The 19334-nt window shown below is 66.8% G+C and overlaps 2 protein-coding genes across 2 annotated transcripts in view; one reads left to right on the top strand and one right to left on the bottom strand.

The window, feature by feature from the left end:
- The window catches only part of LOC309677891 (coronin-7-like), a 38151-nt gene that overhangs the window by 17078 nt on the left and 1739 nt on the right, over positions 1-19334 (top strand). Inside the window, exons 9-19 of the mRNA XM_082490790.1 lie at positions 155-237; positions 16321-16375; positions 16723-16780; positions 16878-17023; positions 17783-17878; positions 17966-18088; positions 18221-18353; positions 18449-18624; positions 18702-18810; positions 18912-18998; positions 19113-19255. Of these exons, the coding sequence (XP_082346916.1) occupies positions 155-237; positions 16321-16375; positions 16723-16780; positions 16878-17023; positions 17783-17878; positions 17966-18088; positions 18221-18353; positions 18449-18624; positions 18702-18810; positions 18912-18998; positions 19113-19255 (1209 nt within the window). The remainder of the gene's footprint in view (positions 1-154; positions 238-16320; positions 16376-16722; positions 16781-16877; positions 17024-17782; positions 17879-17965; positions 18089-18220; positions 18354-18448; positions 18625-18701; positions 18811-18911; positions 18999-19112; positions 19256-19334) is intronic.
- Positions 6764-19212, bottom strand: VASN (vasorin). Its single transcript, XM_082490788.1, has 2 exons — positions 19104-19212; positions 6764-9424 (listed from the first exon to the last, which is right to left on the bottom strand). Exons 1-2 carry the CDS (start codon positions 19145-19147, stop codon positions 7396-7398), a joined length of 2073 nt encoding a protein of 690 aa, XP_082346914.1. The 5' UTR covers positions 19148-19212; the 3' UTR covers positions 6764-7395.

Below are 19334 nucleotides of genomic sequence, written 5' to 3' on the forward strand. Positions count from 1 at the left end.
GGGTGGCTTGTCCCCTGTGAAAGCAGGAGGGCCCCTCGCCAGGTGACCTGGCCTTTGCTGGAGATGGAGGGAGGCTGGTTGGCGAGGGAGGTGGTGCCAGAAGGCCGGTCGGGCCACCCCGGTGCCCACCAACACCATGTCTGTGCCCTTGCAGATGCGGGAGCGGGAGGTGAAGCTGTGGGACACGCGGCGATTCAGCGGGGCGATGCTCACTGTGGCGCTGGACACCTCACCCGGGTAAGGACGGGGCCTCACCACGGGGCGGTGGCAACACGGGGCGGCATGGTGGGGACACCATGGTTAGAGACCCACGAGGACCGCGGTGGTGGAGCAGGAGGGGGCAGAGAGCTCCTGGTGCTGGCTTGGCCACAAAGCTGGGGATGGTGTGACCGTGTCCCTAGCACCATCTGGATGGGATGGGAGGGCAGTGGCAGCGCTGGGGATGGCGCAGAGGTGTCCCCAGCAGTACTGGGGTGGGATGGGTGCTCCACGGCGCTGTGGTGGGTGGTGGCACTGCTGGGGACAGCACCAGCAGTGTCAGAGGTGGCCACTAGCTGGGTGGGTGCATGCACTGGGGTGGCACAAGATGCTGCAGGCGAGCGAATCCCTCTGGCACTGCCCGTGCACCAGAGCGGCTCAGCCCCGACCCCCTGCTCATGATGGGGCCACGGTGCTTTGTGCCATGGTGCCATGGCGGCTGCTCAGCCAGCCGTGGCCAGGCCGGTGGCAGAGCTGTGCTCACCAGGCGTCCCTTGAGGAAGTGGAAGAGGAGCTTTTATGGCCTTAAGGGGTCAGCGCCCCTTGTCAAGGCGCGATGGAGCCGTCTCCTGTCTGTGGGGCACCGCCGAGGTGAGGAACGCTCCGGTTAGACCTGGCCTGGCCTCTCCCACGCCACCCGGCGAGCTGGCTGGCGTCACGGTGCGGGTGAGGAAACAGGAGGAGGCAGCGCCTTCATCCCGCCGGGGTGATGAGGGTTTGGGGCAAGGTCCTTGTGGGGCTGCGCTGGAAGACTCCAGCTCTCCTCAGAGCTGCTGGTAGAGCACGGGGGCACCGGGACCCTCGCCACGTGCCGGGCTGGCCGGGATGGTGGAGCAGGCGGGGTGTTTGGCAGCCACCAGGTGCCGATATGGCCCTCTGGCAAGGAGCTGAGTGAGCCATGAGAGCGGGCCAGCCCTCGGCTGCCCTGCCGGCATCCCCCGCGCCGAGGTGTCAGCTCCAAACCGGTGCTGGCAGCAGGCAGGACCGACAGGAGTGGAGAGGATTGGCCATGGGCATGGTGGGGAGGTGCTGGCACGGTGGCCAGGGGAGCAGCCCCAGGTGGGAGCAGGCGGGGAGGTTGATGGAGCATCCCTCGCCCCCCTGCGAGCTCCCGGGGTGAGCGGCTCGCAGCGTTCCTGCTCCCCGGTGCTGCCGGCACAATGGGCAAAGGCAGCCATGGGGTTGCCATGTCCAGCTGCAGTGACCAGTCATCATTAGTGTCCAGAGTGAACACTCCTGAGGGAGGCCGGGGCACACAGCGTGCTGCAAGGGGACTCTTTGGGGTGCCTCATTGCTGCCGGTGGAGAATCCAGGGGGAATTACCCCAAATCCCGCTGCTTCTCGCACCCTGCATGCCTGGGCCTCCCAGCCGGCGCTGGGCCGGGGCGAGCCAGCCCGGCTAAATTGGATGCAGACGCCAGGCTGCGCTCAGCCCCCTTCGCGCAGGCTGGAGTTATTTTGGCTGCCGGGTTTATCGGCCGCCAGGAATGCGGCTGGCGGGTGCTGCCTGCACGTCACGCCGGGGCTCTGCCGGGCTGCGGCTGCGCAGTGGGGCGATACGGAGAGGGGCTGGGGGTGGTTGGGGCGAGCGGGGACCCCCCCTGCGTCGTGCCGGGGAGCTGCCAAGGAGCGGGAGGTGCTTTTTTTAGACAGCCGCGCCGGGGCCGGCCGCACTTCCAGCCCCAACCGCTCCCCGCCTGTAAATCTGGCGGAGATGACAAATGGTGGAGGGGAATTTGGGCTGGCTCCCGGTGGAGGTGCCGAGCAGGGGCCGCGCTCTCCCTCCGGCAGAGCCGTCCCGACTGGGGGCTGATGGGGTGCGATGCTGGGGAGCCGTGGCTAGGGCAGGGGGTGGAGGGTTTGGGGGGGTCACTGGGTCCCCCCCCTAGAGGCGGTTCCCAACCAGGGGAGCTGCGGGTGTGGGTCAGGCTCGGTGCTGGGTGCTGCTGCTCCAGGGACAGCGATTCAGCGCCCCGGGGACGGCGGAGCCGCCGTGGGGCTGGGGTGCCCGTTGTGGCTCTCCAGCGTGGCTGTGGGTGCCAGGCGTGGGGCATCGAGGACCATTCGGCAGCGCGGTGGTGCCGGCCATGCCATGAGCCGTGCGCGGGGAGCCAGGCGCAGCAGCAGCAGCTCATTGAGGCTCTTTGAGGAAGCAATCAGTGGGCGGGCAGGAAACTCATACCATTCATTACTGACGCCGGGCCGGCAGGATGGGGAGCCCACGTCCCCACCGCAGCCCCGCCGCGCCCCACCGCGTCCTGCCGCGGAGCTCTGTGCCCGCCGAGCTGGCACCACACGTCCCGGGCACCCTGAGCCATGGCGTGCCCCAAGGTGGGGGACACCCCAAGCATGTCCACCCCAATGTCCGTGGCTGCACCGAACCCCGTGGGGTGGCTGCACCCCTGCCCAGCACCCACAGGGGAAGAGGGGAGTAGGGGGCGCGAGCAGGCAAGATCTTTGCGACCGCGTAAACCTCCTTTTCAAAGCTCCCCAGCTGTGCCGGGGCCATGCTCAGGGGCTGACACCCCCACCGATGCCCGGACCCCTGAGGGAGCCGGTGGTGGGAGGCGTGGGTGGCCCCAGCCCCTCTCTGTGCCGTGGTCCTCAATGTGCCACCTTCGGGTACCCGCCGCTCCCTTCGACTCCGGTTTTGTCTTCCCCCCTCGGCCCCCTTTAATTAGATCAAGGAGCAGCGGGGCAGGAGCCAGGAAGGGGCCTCAATAGGTTATTGTTGCCCTAAATTGTAACCAGCACCGGTGGGGTTGGGTTACCGGCTCCGGCTTGGGGTCAGTGACCAGACCCCACTGCCGCATGCCCGGCGGCCGGCGCAGCGCTGCCCGGGGACGGTGCCGTCACCGCGCCGGGGCCGGCGAGAACAGCAGCTCCCTTGTGTCGCCGCATCTTTTGGTGTCCCAAAAATGTCCCCGGGGAGGCTGGGGGTGCCTGCTGGCCGGGCAGGGGATGGGGCAGTCTCCTGCCCTCACCATGGCCGACTCAGTGCTGCGGCTGGGTTGGTAGGGCCAAGGTGACCAGGGCTACAAAGGTCCTGGGGAACCGTGTCCCTCCCCATGGCGTGTGCCGGCGCTGGGCAGATCCCCATGGGGCAGGACGGTGGTGGGGGCTGAGAGATGGGGACAACCGGATCCCCACCGCCCTTCACAGAGCAAAGTCCGCCAGAGCTGGGAGGTGCTGGAGCTGGGACTTGCCTGCGGCGGGGAAGGTGGCACGGCAGGATGTTTGCGGAGGGATTTGGGGCTGTTTGTCTCCCCCAGCGCTGGAGCAGGACATGGAAGGGCCTGGGCGGTTCCCCAGGGATGCTCAGCCCCCGGTGCCCGACTGCTGCCCCTGCCCCAGCCAAAGCCAGCGGCTGAGCTGGCTCACGGGGGCCGGGCTTGCCACCCCACCATCGCCCGGCTCCAGTCCTCGTGTACACCATGGCACATGATGCCACCAAGGCACGTGTCCCCACCGTCACCCTGCCACCTCTCCTCGGTCACCAGCTGCAATGGGACCTTCATAGCTGGTTTCACTCCCATCCCCCCCGGCCCTGATGCCCTGTGCACCACTTTTTCCTGGGACTTAGCACCCTTTTGGGTTGTGCTGGGTGTTTTTGGGGTGGGGGTGTCTCTGGCAACACCCACCCCAGTGGTCAGGTCTCAGTGGCAGAGCCCTGAGCAGGACAGGTCATCCCTGTCCCTGTCCCCCTGCCCTCGCCCCCACCCGCTGGCGGCTGCTGCCATCAGCGGGGAAGGGGCCACTCTCGCTTGGCTGCCAACCTCCGACACAGGGACCGGGGAGAGGCCACCCCCATCAGGTGCCACCCCCAGTGGGACCTGTCCCCATGGGGTGAGATGCTCCTGGGCAGCCACACGAAGGGGTTAAGGCTGGGACAGCCGCCCGGCCCTGCCGCCTGCCCCGGTAATTATGCCGTGTAAAAATAACTTGGGCGGGAAGGCAGCGAGTGGCGGCAGTGCCGAAATCGCTCCCAGATGGGCCACGGCTTCGGCCCACTGCTGCCGACCGGCTCTCCCCGGCTCCAGCCTCCCCAGCTTTCCTGGAAGCCAGTGGGATTTCGGCCTCTCCACGAGCTCTTCCTGGCAGCCGGCAGCTTCGTGGCAGTGCCTGGGGCAGTGGGACAGGCACACACCGGCCCTCACCCCGGGGGACCCCCAGCACCGTGTGCCCCTCGGGGCCGTGTTCCGGCCATGGGGACCTGGGGGACCCGGGGGACCAGGCTTTGGTTTCCACGGGGCCAGGGATGGTTCTGGGGCTTGCAGCCGTCGGGGCGCGGGCAGGGCGCTGCCTGCACTGAGTGGGACTTACCCCAGTGAAGCCGGTGGCTCCTCCCATTGTGGCTCCCCGCCGAGCCCCCCCTGATCCTGCTGGTGGCTTCTGGCCGGGGGTCCCAGTTACCAGCCCTGCTGGAGCGCAATGCTAGAGGGATTTTTTTGGATTTTTTTTGTTTTGGGGTCATTTCAGGGGGTTTTGCAATCCTTCCCCGGCGCTGAGTCAGCTCGGAGGAATTAGCAGCACCGCACTATGTGCCGCATGCGCCCCAGGGCTGGCAGTGGACATGGGGACTTTTGTGCTCGGGTTCGTGAAGCCGCAGGGGCTCGGGAGCACATTTTGGGCACCGTGGAGCCGCCTGGGTGCAGACATGGGTGTCAGGGGGGTGTCTGAGCCCCAAGGGGCGCCGAGCCCTGCCCTGGCCACAGCATCCCCGTCACCCTTCGTGCCGAGGCTGAGCCCTGCTGTCCCCTCGTGCTGCTCCGGCCCCTTCCTCACATCGCCACCATTGGCTGCGGCACAGCCGCTTCCCTGGGGCTTCCCGGCCACACCGACTTGCCAAAGCCACGTCCCTGCTTTGCTCCTGCTGTGCCAGGGCAGCCTGTGTGGCATCTCCAACACGACTGTGGTCACTTTGGAACTGCTGAAAGTCCCCCAGGAGCGATAGGAACCTGCCAAGGGGTCATAGGGGGTCCCCGGCACCCACCTGGCATGTGGGGGTCCCCTGCAAACCTCCAGCTAATTGCAAGTGGGGAAAATAACTTCGTTAGGGGAAGGGCACATGATGAAGCCAAGCAGCAGGAGGGAAGGGGCTGGAGGGTCCCTGCGAGGTGCCCGGCAGCCCGGTGCCGGTGAGGGGACAGGCAGGGGACGACCCTGTGCCCAGCCGGGCTCGGGGGGCTGCGGTGGCGGCCAGCCGGAGGCTCCCGGCGTGAGGCCGCAGCTCCACCGGGGACTTTTCTTCTCTCCTCCTCGCGGGGTTGGAAAATATACAAAGCTCGCAGTGAAAATATTTACACAGCAGCAATTTTTGGAGGAATTTGGGATGTTAATTTGAAAAATCTGTGGGGAGAGGACCACAATGGGCTCTTTGAGCGGGCGAGCGTGGCCATCGCACCGACCCGCCCGCGCCGGCGAGGGGCCCCTCCTGCTGCTGCGTCGGCCCTAATGGGAGCCAGCCCTGCCGGAAGCCCACCTGGGAGCCGGGGGGGCCGTGCCAGACAGCCCCCGCCACCGCCCCACGCCCCTAATTGCATCCAGAGCCTCTCCCTCCCGCCATCGGCCCCGGGGCGAGCGGGACCGGGGCGCTTGCGGGGTCAGGGCCGTATCCTGTGGTGGAGCAGTGCCTCCCAAAGAGCCGCCGGCCCCCAGTGCGGCCAGCAGCTCGCGCGGCACGGCAGTGACCCTCGGCTCTGCTGGCGGCAGCCGCGGCGCTTCAGCCCTTTTTTGCTCATTCTCTCCAAATCAAACATACCTCGGCGGGCAGGGCCCCAACCTGGAAAATTCCAGCCCGAAAGATAAAGGATTGGAAAACGATTAAAACCAGAGGGTTGGAGCAGAAACCACTTGGCAGCGGGAACCTGCCGAGCGCCGGCTCCCAGCCCTCCCCGCCAGGGCGGGCGCACGAAACCGGCTGTTCCCGGGGCCGGGTGGGGGGGGGGGCTGACCTCAGGGGGGCCCCCCGAGTCTTGGCTCTGGCTGTCAGCCCCCCTGGTTTGGGGGGACCGAGCAGGCTGACACTTGTCATAGATGCTTTGAGGGGTCCCGGTGCCGCCGGGGGTGACATCGGGAGGTCACGGAGGTTGGGCCGGGTTGTTTGTCCCGCAGCCGGCCCCGGAGCCATCTGGCAGGCGGGGAGGGATGAAGTAAGGCTGGATGATGCGCAGGGCAGGGGCTGATTGGAAACCCGTGGCCGCTGTTTTTGGGAACACCTCCTCAGCGCCTGCGGTGGGGGGCAGCGCCGTGGGGGTGAAGCCGCCCCAGCGCCGCCGCCCAGAGTTGGGAAAACTCCCCCCCCCTCCATCACCCTGACTCATCCCGGCACTCGCCAACAACAACAGGAGGACACGGCCGTCCTTCCCGCTCCTCGGCAGGGGACCGGCCGCCCTGTCCGCACCGCTGCCCGCAAGCCAGGGCGAGATGGGCAGCGCCCGCGAAAACGCTCGCGGCTGCACAGAAGTTTTCATTGTTGTTATTTTAATTTTTTTTTTTTTTTTTTTTTTTACAAAAAGACACCCTTCTGGTCTGCCTTACAAAAGAGATGTACACAAACCTGTACTAAAAACAACAACAAAAAAAGTTTTCCCAGAAGAAATGGGAAATAACCGTGTATAAATATTCTCTCTGAGTTCTTAAAGCTTCAATTCCCGGTTTGCCTTCTCGGCGCTTCCTTCGGCCCGGGGGTCCCGAGGGTCCCAGCACCTCGGCCGGGCCTTATTGCTCACATCAGCTTCCAGGGAGTTGAGAGTCACGGGCCATGCTCCGCTAAAGGACCCTTGTTACCAGCACGTGGATGTCCCTTAGCGGAGTCACTGGCAGCTTTCTTTTTAGCAGTAGCTAAAAAAAGCCCACCCAAACCCCAAATTAAAAACCCAAACCCCCTCTCTTTCGCTGCCCACGTTCTACGTAGAGTCACAGAAATCAAGGCACTGAGCGGTAAAATTAGTGTCTCCTCCCGAAGCCTGGCAGCCTCTTGGAAATTGCACATTATGGGTTTGGGGTTTTTCTGCCTTAATTCAGTTAACTCCTCGCCGTTCCTCACCCTGGAGGGACACGGCCAGGTACCGCCGCTGGAGCTCAACCCCCATGTGTCCAGGGCTGCCCTCACCCAGCAGCCCCATCCCGCCTGGCTCAGAAATAGGAGGGTTTGAGCCCCGGGGTGTTGTTGTTGCTGGGGTAGTGCGACTGCATGAGCGGGACCTCACACTCGGAGCCGCCAGACAGGATCGCCGCCTCCGGCACCTTGCAGCCGTGGCTGCTCAAATCCCCATTTTCCAGGCAGGCTTTCACCCCTTCCAGCTCCAGCGGGCTGGCGTCCACCCCGGTGCCGGCGTGCGCCTTCGCCCGGCGGTGTCGGCGGTAGTACATGCCAGCGGTCACCACCACCACCAGCAGCAGCGTGGCGGCCAGCGCAGGGACGATCATCAGGGTGAGGTTGCTGTCCTTGCTTTGGGTGACGGGGGAGTGCTGCTGGTGGCTCACCGGCAAGGTCTGCACCTCGGCGCAGTGCTCCTCCTTGGAGACCTTCTCCCCCAGGGGCCCAATGCAGACGCGGTAGGTGGAGTTGGGCTTCAGTGCCCGCACCGTGTACTCGGAGAGCGAAGCTGGCAAACGCAGCATCACTGGCCGCTTGTCTGGCCCGGACAGATTTCGGTAGCTCAAGCGGATGCCCTTCAGCTGCGCTTTGGACTGGATGTAGTTCTGCAAGTCCACTTTGAGGGAGGTGCTGCTGACCTGCGCGATGCTGATCCGCCGGCCGGGCGGCGGCGCCTGCGTGGCCGGTGACAGCGTTGTCCCCCTCATCTCTACCTGGCAGTATGTCCCGGTGAAGCCTGCCGGGCACAGGCACTCCAGGTGGTTTTGGGCACCCAGGCGGCAGGTGCCACCGTTCAGACATGTGCGAGGGGGACAGATGGGCAGCGGGGGGCTGGTGGGGGCCGGGGGGCCACTGAAGGGCACCGGCGTGGAGCTGACCTGGGGAGGTCTGGCCTCCGGGGTGGGAGCAGCGGTGCTGGGCTGCGGCACCGGGCGGCTGCTGGTGGGGTGTGGCACAGGCGGCGGCAGCGTGGTGGTGCGCGGGGTGGTGGGGGTGGTGGTGGTGGTGGTTGTGGGGCAGCCAAAGTCAGAGTACTGTAGGTGGTGGAGGAGCTTGCCGGAGTTTTTCGGGGGGAAGTGGCAGCGCGTCTCCTCAGGCCGCCGCAGGACCACGCTGCTGGCATTCACCCACTGCACCAGCCAGCTCATCTGGCAGATGCAGTTGAAGGGGTTGCCGGCAGCCGTCACGGCCCGCAGCCTGGGGAAGAAGCCGGAGAAATCCCGAGGGATGGTGTTGATGTTGAGGTTGCTGATGTCCAGCTCCTGGAGGTTGTGAAGATTGTGGAAGTCCTCCGCTGGCAGCTGGGAGATGCGGGCGTTGCCAGCCAGGCTGAGCTTGGTGAGACTCCCCAGCCGCCGCAGCACTGCCGGCACACGCTCCAGCAGGTTGTCAGACACATCCAGCTCGTGGAGGTTGTTCTGGACCTGGAAGAGCTCCTCATTTAAGCTCGTCAGGCCCAGCCCCGCAATCTTCAGGGACTCGATGTTGACGGCATGAAAGGCCCCCGGTGCAATGGTGGGGATCTTGTTCCAGCTGATGTCCAGCAGCAGGAGGTTGGGCAGGTCGAGTGGGGGCACAGCCCAGAGCTGGTTGTTCTGCAGCTTCAGCTCCAGCAGGTTCTCAAGTGTGTCAAAGGCAGCAGCATGGATGTGCTGGATCCTGTTCCTCTGCAGGTAGAGCCGCTCCAGCAGCCGCAGTCCGTGGAAGGTCTCATTGGTGATCTCCTGCAGCTGGTTGGAGGACAGGTCCAAGTTGACGAGCTCCGTCAGGGGCTGGAAGATGTTTTTCTGGATGCTGGTGATCTTGTTTTGCGAGAGGTCCAAGAGCTGGAGGGCAGGCAGGCCGGCAAAGCTGTCCTCGTTGAGCATCGTGATGCCGTTCTCAAAGACATAGAGGGAGAGGGTGTTGGGGGGCAGCCCCCGGGGCACGGTCTGGCCCCGTCTGGCTGCGCACAGGATGGTCTTGGGGTCTTGGCACTGGCAGCCTGCGGGACATGCCCCAGCCAGCTCCCCGGCAGCCAAAAGCAGCAGTGTGCAAAGGATCGGCTGGTTCATGGTGTCAGCTCTGCAGGAGAGAGAAATGCAGCCAAGGTCAGGGGCCAGGCCCTGCTGGGGGGATACCTGGGGCTGGTGAGGAGCCTCAGACCACCCCCCCCCCCTCCGCTACCCCTGCACCGCTCCCAGGGTGGGAGAGCCATCTCCCTGTGCCCTGTCCTGGACCCTCCAGCCCCAAAGGGACCTCAGAGGGAGCAGTAAAGTCCCCAATGCAGTCCTACCTCCTCTGCACTGCTCCAACCCGGGAAAGAGCTGAGAGTGTTGCGTGGGCTGCCCACCCCCCAGCTTCACGCTCTCCCCCTCCCCGAACCCCCAGGATTTAGGGGCATGCTACCTTTGCACACCCCAGGTTCTACCATGAGACATGTCCCACCGGCTTTGGCCTGGCCCTCTCGATACCACCTCCGGTGGGGCACGGTGACCTACACTATGCGGCAGGGCAAGGGCCCCCACCTCCCCGGCTGCTCTCGGCAGGGTGCAAATCAAACATGGGGGATGCGGAGCAGAGAGCCCAGGGAGGGGGGGGGGGAGCCTGGCCGGCCTTCCCGGCGCACTGAGCACCGCTTAACCCTTTGCTTGTGCCGCCGTCCCAGCAGCTGCACACACGGGCTCTGCTCCTGTCCGGATCGCCGGCAGTAGAAATCCCCCTCAGGGATGGGGGCACCCAGGGGTGGCCCAGGCACCAGCTGCGGGGCCAAAGGAGCTGGGTGCTCCCCTGCCCCAAAGGCCCCCCTTGTGTCCTTCAGAGCCAGCTGTGTCCCTGCAGAGTCCTGGGGGGCTCGTACTTGCCCCCCAAGCAGGCTCCTCCTGTCCCCTGGGGACCCACAGGTCACTTTGCTGTTCCCCTCCCTGCTGGCACCCCGGGCTGTGTCCTCGTCCCTCTGACACGGGGACAGTGGGGATGGAGAGGTGAGCGAGGCTATAACCACCGCTGCCCTGGCCAACGTCCTTGCTTCGGAGGTGGCTGGGTCTTCTCTCAGCCCTGTCTTTCAGCCCTTTTAATGACACTCCTAATTAGCACGGGGGGAGGGGGGACGGGGATGGATGAGACAGACCTGGGGCTGGGCCAGGGACCTGATGTCTCCTGCCACCCCATCTCAGGGGCACGTGGAGGTGGCAGAGGACGGTCCCCGGGCAGGGAAAAGGTGAACTCTGGAGGTGAGGGTGCCACCAGCACCCTGCCCTGCCAGCCCCGGCTGTCACCACCTCCTCCCCTGCTCTGAGTTGTTCATAGCTCCGTGCAAACCCCCCCCGCCGTGGTTCACAAGGGGCCCCCGCCGTGTGCGAGGGGCTGCCAGGTCACACAGCAGCACGTGCCGCCTGCCCTGGCCGCCCCTCCGCCGTGGGGGGCCCTGTCCCGACAGTGCAGGGACACCACGTCCTGCACCGGCAGGGTCTGGACCCGTGCTGTGTCCCCCACCTCTGGTGTGCCCCCCTGCCATGCTGCAGAGGCACCGGAGGGGGTTAATGCGGCAGCCGGCTCTGTCCTCGCCTCTTCCCCGGGGTGGCCCCCCCAGGGTGGGGTGCACCCGAGGGTGGGGTGCGCCTGCGCTGGGCAGAGTCACCGCAACCGCCTGAGTCACTTGGCGTGACCAGCCCTGCCCCGCCGTGACCTGTGCCGTCAGCCCCCCTGACGGCCAGGATGAGCGGTGCTGCATCCAAGGGGTCACTGTCACCACGTCCCCTCCCCGGCACCCCCAGCTCAGCCCCCTCACTGATGCCACATCCCACCGCACCCCCACATCATGGCCAAGCCGTCGGTGCCCGGCACAAGGACTGAACGGAGCCAAAAATGGAGCCCTTGTGATGCGTTTTGGGGGACTGAGGGGGCTGGGGGCAGACCTGGCACCCCTCACCAGCATGCCAGCCCTCGTGGTGGCTCCGGCAGCCCGAGGGTGCTGGCTGGTGGGCAAAGCCCTGGGTGCAGGCTGCCAGGCATGCCAGCAGTGCCACCGTTGTGCCAGGCCACCCGGGTGGGCAGCGCCGGAGCGGGGCCAGGCCTGCGGGAGGCTGGCGAGGCTGGGGCTGGTTTTGCAATGCCAGGGTCGAGTTTCGCTGACGTGTCCCGTGCTGCAACCAGCTGCTGACTCCAAGTCTCTCTCGTCCCTTTAATTACGCTGGCATTTCCTCCCCGCCTGCCAGGCTCCCCGCTCCGGGCAGGTTTGGCCAGCCCGGCGGTGGCCACGGCCGCGCATCCTCGCCTCACCACGAGCGCCGGGCAGGCCGGCACGGCTGCTCCACCCGCACGCCTCCGCCACCTCTCCCTCGGCATCACCCTGCTCCGCCGGCACACGCCAGCATCCCGCCCTCGAGCCCCAGCGCTATTTCAAGGCAGCGAGAGGTTAGCCCGGCCCAGGCTCACCCCTCTGAAACGGGGGGCAGGGGAACAGCCTCCCCGTGTCCCCGGGGGGGTCCCCAAGTGTGGAGAGGGGGCCCCAGTTCTGCTGGAGGTGTTAGGATCGCCCTGCCAGCGGCCTGCTGCTGCCTTGGCTGGGCTCCCCTGCGCCTGCACCGCAGATATTTGCCGAATTATTCATATTTTCCGGCTGCGGGGAGGATCTGGGCTCGGATTCCCCCAGTCCCTGCTCAGCCTTTCCCTGCCAGCCTGCTGGGATGGGAGCGCCAGGTCCCCTCTCCCTGCCTGCAGCCCCCCGGGCCGAGGGACTCGGCAGGGGATGCCACGCTTCACACCCACCACGTGTTTGAGGGATGAGGCCAATGCCATCCCCACGCCGCAGGGTGACACCTGCACAGGACGGGCTGGAGGAGCCCTCTTAGGGGTCCCTGTCCTTCACCCGCCGTTGTCCCTGGGGAACCCAGCACGGCCGGGATGTCCCTTCCCACACCGGCAAGCAAGGCCCTGCCACCGAACAAAGCCACCGTTGTTGCCAGCAGGCAGCCAGGCCGGTGGGCTGGTTCCTTGGCCGGTGGGCACTGGCACAGCAGGATGGGGGCCCTGCATGAAGCCGGACCCTGGGCTCTGTCCCTGTCAACGCAGGGAGGGACACAGGACACTGTGCCTTTGCCGGGCGGGATGCAGGCACTGCTGCCTCCCTTACGCCCCCCCAAAACAAGCCCATGTCAGCACATGCCCCCTCCCAAGACCCAGCTGGGGGCGGGGGGGGGGGGGGGGGGGGATGCAGAATTAAGCCCTTAATCCTCCTCCCCTTCAACCCACCCTGCGCCGCCGCAGCTCCCACCTCCTCCCGGGCTCCCCTCCCTATTTAATTAAAGTTTCCGCAGCAGCCCCGGAGGAATGCAGGCCTGGTTATTGCATTCCCCGGGGCGCTCGCCAGCCCCTTGGTCCCGCTCCTGCCCCTTTGACCCGACCGCGCTCCCCATCTCAGGTGCCGGCAAGGAGAAAAACCAGCAGAGCCGCTTTACCAGCAGCCAAACCGCCTCCGGAGGAGCCTGAACTCCGGCGGAGGTTGGGAGGAGGCCGGCGATGCTGCCACGCGCGTCCCCAGCAGCACGGGCAGATTCCTACAGCGTGACTGGGGCAGCCACGGCTGTCCCCAAGCGCTTCCTCCTGCCGCGTCCCGCCGGCAGAGCCAGCCAGGCCGGCAGCGCTTGCGTCAGGGCCGCCCGGTGAGGCCACCCGGCCTTGGCGTGGTACGGGGAAAAATAGTAATTAGTGTCATCCTTGAGAGCGGCACTGCCCAGCGCCGTGTGGGCAGCAGCACAGCCCCCACTGGGTCAGGCCAGTCCGGCTGCCCAGGTCCCAGCAGGATGAGACCTGCCAGTGTGGGGCACGTCAGCAAGAGTGGGTGTCGGAGGGGAAAATGAGTGGGCTTTTTTGGTTGGGAAGAGGGGTCTTGGAAGTGGAGCATCTCCACTGGGATGCACTGGCTCTCGTGGCAGCTGCTGGCCTGGGAGGGACCCAGGCACAGGAAGGGACGCTTACCCCACAGTGGCCCAAAGTCACACCCAGAGAGGGTGACAGGGGCCGGCATCCCCCCAGCGCAGGCCAGGTGACAATGAGGCGCGCAGGGAGCTGGCAGCAGGAGAGGCTGTGGGGCATCCCAGCCGGCTGGCGGCCAGGCTGGCTGGTGGCCCTGCTGGCACCCATCCCTCTGCGCCAGCCACGGGGGAAACCCTCCCCGGCACTGCCCGGGGACCCCGCTCGGCCCCGCAGTGGGTCAGCAACCCAGGACGCCGGCCCCCCGAGGACAGACACAGCCAGGGCAGCCAAACCCCACCCTGGCCGAGCCCTCTGCCGAGGAGGGTGGTGGTAGACATCACTGCCAGCAGCTCCCACCTCTGCCTGACCCCAAAGGCTGAGCCCTGCCGCCACGTCTGCTGGGACAGGGCAAGCATGGGATCAAGCCCAGAACCATGCCGGTCCCGTGTGGGTCCTGGATCCCTTCTGCTGGCAGGGTGGGTCACAGCCACCCAGCCACGGCTGGAGAAGACAGCCTTGGCCACATCTCTCCCCTTCCCCATGACGGAAGCAGCACCAGGCTGAGGTCCCCGGGCCAGACCCCAGCACATCCCATGGCAGGATAGGCAGGGACAGGGCACCTAGGGCCCTGCCTGCACCCTTGTCCCTGTCTGCCGCAGTGCTGTCACCCCAGCCCGGCCGAGGCCTTGTCACCAGCCCAGGCGGGGGATGACCAGGTACCCCCTGGCTCAGCCAAGGCCTCGGGGGGAGCAGGGCACAACCGACCCCCAGCCGAGGCCTGGAGCGAGGTGCTGGCCCCGGGTGACAGGGTGTCAGCCAGGCCTCGGCTGCAGGCAGGGCACCCGGGGCCAGCAGCCGGCCCTGGGTGTCCCATGGCCCCACCGAGGCCCACCGGGCCCCCGAGGCCCCACCACCCCCCCTCCCCGAGCCCCCGGCTGCCCAGCAGAGGCCCCTCCCGCCCGTAGGCCGCCGCCCCACGAGCCCCCAGCCCCGTGTCTAGGGGAGGGCCGGGGCAGCGGCGCCCGAGGACGCGGGACTCACCGGTGCGGGCCGGGCCGGGGCCGGGCCGTGGCGGTCAGTGCATGGCGCCGGCAGCCGACGGCCAGGCGGACGCTCCCCTCTCTGGCGGCGCCGGGCGCGGGGGGCGGCTTTAAAACCGCGGGGGGCGGAGCCTTCCCTCCCGCCGCCTTCCCATTGGCTGTAGGGGACAGGGGAGGAGAGGTGGGGCACTGCTGCCGCCGAGGCTCCGCCCCCTGCGCACCTGGGGCCCGCGAGGGGGCGGGACCCCCGGGACCCCCGGGACCCCCCGGCACCCGATGGAGACCTCCGGGATCCCCCGGGACTCCCGGCAGCCGCAGGACCCCCAGAGTCACAGGGACCCCCGGCACTCGATGGGGACCCCCAGCAGCCGCAGGACCCCCAGAGTCACAGGGACCCCTGGCACCCCCCGGCACCCGATGGGGACCTCCGGGACCCCCCGGGACCCCCAGCAGCAGCAGGACCCTCAGAGTCACAGGGACCCCCGGCACTCGATGGGGACCCCCGGCAGCCGCAGGACCCCCAGAGTCACAGGGACCTCTGGGACCCCCGGCACCTGCAGCACCCCAGTCACCCCCGGTAACACCAGGGGCCGGGCGCCATCAGCATCCCCAGGGACCCCCATATCCAGTGTACCCAGGGACCCCGCCACCCATGCGCCCCAGTGCCCCGGTACCCCCGTGCCGCTGGCACTGTCTGCTGGCGGACAGGGGGACAGTGGGTGGCCCTCACAGGGCTGCTCCCACGCCCCAGTGATGGCAGAGCTGTGCCAAGCACCGCAGGACAACACTCCCCGCTCGGCACTGCTCGGATGGCACGGGCCAGGCTGGGACATCCATGCACCCAGGGTGCCCTTGTCCCAACCCTGGTCCCCGGTGGTGGCAGCAGTGCTAGTGACGGTGACCGCAGCCGGGCAGGGGACCCTGGTGCCTGCCACAGCTGCCCCAGCGGTGTTTGCCGACATTGTGCCAACAGTCCCGGAGTAAGACCGCGCCACACCAACCATGGCCACCCTGTGCCATGGTGTCCCTGCCACGGGGATGTCCCTGCTGTGGGGAGGTGCCGGGGCTGGGGCAGGAGCACGGCACAGCCTTGATTTTGCCATATTTCCTCAAAGCTGTTTGGTGTAAAACACCAGCACGGCATGGCACAGCTCCTGCCCCCCCCCCCCCCGGCACAGCCGCAGAAATGTCAACCAAAAGTAATAGATTGTCCCTTTGTTCTCTGCCTGCGGAGCTGCCTCCTGCCGAGGGAAAGCAGAGAGGTGGCTCCATGCTCCTTGTCACCACCATCCCTTTCAGCCACCAACAATGGCCCTGGTCATGATCCTGTCCAGTCACCGAGCATCCCCTTGGTCACCGTCCCCTCCAGCCATCGCGCATCCCCCAGCCATGGTCCCCTCTGGCCACCGAGCACTCCCCAGCAGCAAGCTGGGACAGGGTGCAGCCCAAGGAGTGAGGACACGCTCCAGCTGGCACAGCCCCGGCCACAGGGCACTCCTGGGGCTGGCTGGCACGGCAGGTGCCGGGTGAGGCGGGTGGTGTGCTGGGGTGTGCCACGCGCCCGCCACGAACTGGCCGAGCCAGCCCAGCCAGCCCCGGGGCTCCCCTGTGGGTGCCGGCACCTTCCCCGAGCGGGGCCGGGTGTCATCGCCGGGCGCAGGGCGGGGAGTGGGATGCGCCGCGGCTGGGCACGGCTTCACGGTGGGCACCATGCAGCCGGGGCTGGAAGCAGCTGGCAGTGCCAGCGGTGCCACCGTCCCACTGCAAACCTGTCACCCCAGGGTGGGACGCTGAAGGTCATGCCGTGGGGAGTCAGAGGAGCAGCCCGGCACACCAAGGACACCCCCCGGCACTGGATGGGGTTTGGGGTGTGCACCAGTGGGGGAAGGTGCAGGATGCGGCCCCAGGTCGTCAGGGTGCTGCACCGATGGGTGCCCCTGGCTCAGCACCCTCCTTCCCTTGCAGGGTCACCATCCCGCTGTACGACGCTGACACAGGGCTGCTGGTGCTGGCGGGAAAGGTGAGGTCCCACGGCAGCGGGGGGCAGTGGGGCGCAGGGGGGTGCAGGACAATGCAGGGGGTGCAGCAGGGCACAGTGGGGTGCAGAAGGATGAAGGGGGGTGCAGTGAGCTGCAGGGGAGTGCAGGGGGGTGTAGCGAGGTGCAGCGGGGTGCATGTGGGTGCAGTGGGGTTTAGGAGGATGTGGGGGGGCGGTGGGGTGCAGGGGTTGCAACAAGGTGTGTGTGGGTGCGGTGGGGTGCAGGAGGATGCAGGGGGGTGCAGCGAGGCGCATGTGGGTGCATGTGAGTGTGATGGGGTGCTTCCCACAGCCCTGCTCATGCCCTGTCCCCTCTGCCTCTCTTCCAGGGAGAAAACCTCCTGTACTGCTTTGAGGTGGCACCTGCGCAGCCGGCACTCACCCAGGGTAAGCAGGATATGTCCCATGCAGGGCTCCTGGCAGCCCCGGGGGCTTTGCCCCTGCCCACTCTGCTTGCCCCATGGCTGCCCTACTCGTCCCCCAGTGACCCAGTGCCGGACGGAGGGCAGCACACGAGGCCTGGCCACCGTGCCACGCCTGGCCCTGGATGTCATGGCCTGCGAGGTGCTCCGCGTCCTGCAGCTCACTGACACCGCCCTCGTCCCTGTCAGCTACATGGTGCCACGCAAGGTAAGGGGGGGGCTGCAGGTGGCACTGTGTCACAAGCACCTGGTGCCATCTCATGGGTGACACCCCGCCTGCACTGGGTGACAAAGGGCACCTGAGTGCGGGGGGAATCCTGTCCCCAGCCTGGGGAGAGCAGGAGAGGAGGTAAAACCTGGGTGCTGGGTGCCAAAGGTGGGTAGTGGAGGGTGGAGGGTGGGTGCTGGAGGCTGAAATCTGGGTGCTGACAGTGGGTAATGGAGCGTGGGTTTGCTGGATGCTAGATTCGGGAAACCGGGCACTGCGTGCAAGATTCTGGGTGCTGTAGAGTGGTTCCCGAAAGCTGGGTGCTACCTGCTGGGTGCTGTTGTGTAATGGGCGCTGGGTGCCAGATCCTGAATGCCGGGTGCTTAAAGCAATTGAAATTTGGGTGCCAGCTAGTGGAATCTGGGTGCTGGAGGCAGGATCCTGGGTGCCAGATCCAGCACGCTGGGTGCTGAAACATAGGCGCTGGGGCTGGGTGCTGCAAGGGGTGATGCTGGGAGCTGGGTGCTGTTTCGGAGACCGGCTGCGTTCAGGGGTGCGCGAGGCAGCCCAAGGCCAGGCAGCATCTGACACCTACAGGCTTTGGTCACAGCTTGCGGGGACGGGACCCCGTGGCCAGAGGGGCTGTGGTGCCAGGGGGTGCCCAGGGGTGCCCTGGCCCAGGTGGTGCCAGCCAGCAGCAGGACAGGGGCTGCGGGGTTTTGGGGACACCCACCTCACCCCATCCCCTCTCCTGTGCAGTCCGTCCAGGACTTCCATGAGGATCTGTTCCCTGACTGCACCGGGACGCTGCCAGCCACTGGTGCCCAGGCCTGGTGGGCAGGGGACAACCAGCAGGTCAGTGCCACCCTCGGGGGGTGTTCTCGCTGGTGGCAGTGCCAGGGGCTGCCACTGGCCCCTGCCCACCGCTCTGCCTGCCAGCAGGTGGGGAGGGTGAGCCTGCACCCCGCGCGGAGACCCATGGAGACCTTCAGCTCCCCTGTCATCGCCTGCACCCAGCTGCAGGCAGCTGACACCGGCCACACTGACACCGACGCCGACCGGAGCGTGAGCACGGGGCTCTGGGGAGCATGTCTGGGGGTGCCGAGGGGTCAGGGGATCCCTGCCACCCTTGTCCCACACAGAAGAGGGAGGGCTGGGGTGGTGGCACCCCCTGCCTACCTGCTCTCTCTCCCATAGGAGGGCAGTGGCTACTCCTCACCGTCCTCGCTGGCCTCGCCAGGCAGCGCCACCACCTCCCTCTCAGCCAGCACCGGCCCCTCCAGCGGCTTCGTCAGCAGCCCCAGCCAGAAATCACTGCAGAGCATTTTGGGTGAGGAGACAGCAGGGTGGGCTCAGCATCCCCCAGCTGGGGCCGTGCCAGGGGGGGACCCGGGGCACTCATCTGTCCCCCCCTGCTTGCACCAGGGCCCAGCTCCCGCTTCCGGCACGCGCAGGGCAGGGTGCTACACCGCGACACCCACCTCACCAACCTGCGGGGGCTCAGCCTCACCACGCCGGGCGAGTGCGATGGCTTCTGCGCCAACAACCAGCGTGTCGCCCTCCCCCTGCTCTCTGCCGGCGGCCAGATCGCCGTCCTCGAGGTACTCCCAGCGCGGCACAGTGGCCGGCATGGCACGGGTAGGTACAGTGCAGGTGACTCCCTGGCTCTCTCCCCCAGCTCTCCAAGCCAGGCCGTCTCCCTGATGCAGCCATGCCCACCATCCAGAACAGCGTGGCGGTGGCCGACCTCTCCTGGGACCCCTTTGACCCATGGCGCCTCGCTGTCGGTATGTGTGCCATCCCCGGGAAAGCGCACCAGGTTAGTCCCCCAGCACCGGGCATGCTGGATCACTGGCTTAACCACTGCCTGTCCCTTTTGATGCCACAGCGGGTGAAGATGCCAAAATCCGGCTGTGGCGGATCCCCGAGGGAGGGTTGCAGGAGACACTGTGTGAGCCCGAAGCTGTCCTCCGAGGTGAGGGGCATGTGGGAAGGCACACCAAGCATCCCACGTTAGGGACAAGCCAGCCAGGCGGTGTCCCCATCCCAGCACAGGTGGGGACAGCCACGTACCACTCACCCTTGCCAGGTCACACGGAGAAGATCTACTCCATCCGCTTCCATCCTGTGGCATCCGATCTCCTCGTTTCCTCCTCCTACGACATGACGGTGCGGATCTGGGAGCTGAGCAGCGGGCGGGAAGCCTTGTGCCTGCGGGGACACACCGATCAGGTAAGGGATGAAACATCTGGGGACACCCGAGGGGCATGTTTGACCAGGCAGGGGACATGGAGAGGGGGACACAACATCC

The sequence above is a fragment of the Vanellus vanellus genome (genome assembly GCF_965231255.1).
Source record: "Vanellus vanellus genome assembly, chromosome: 14".
NCBI classification, from domain to species: domain Eukaryota; kingdom Metazoa; phylum Chordata; class Aves; order Charadriiformes; family Charadriidae; genus Vanellus; species Vanellus vanellus.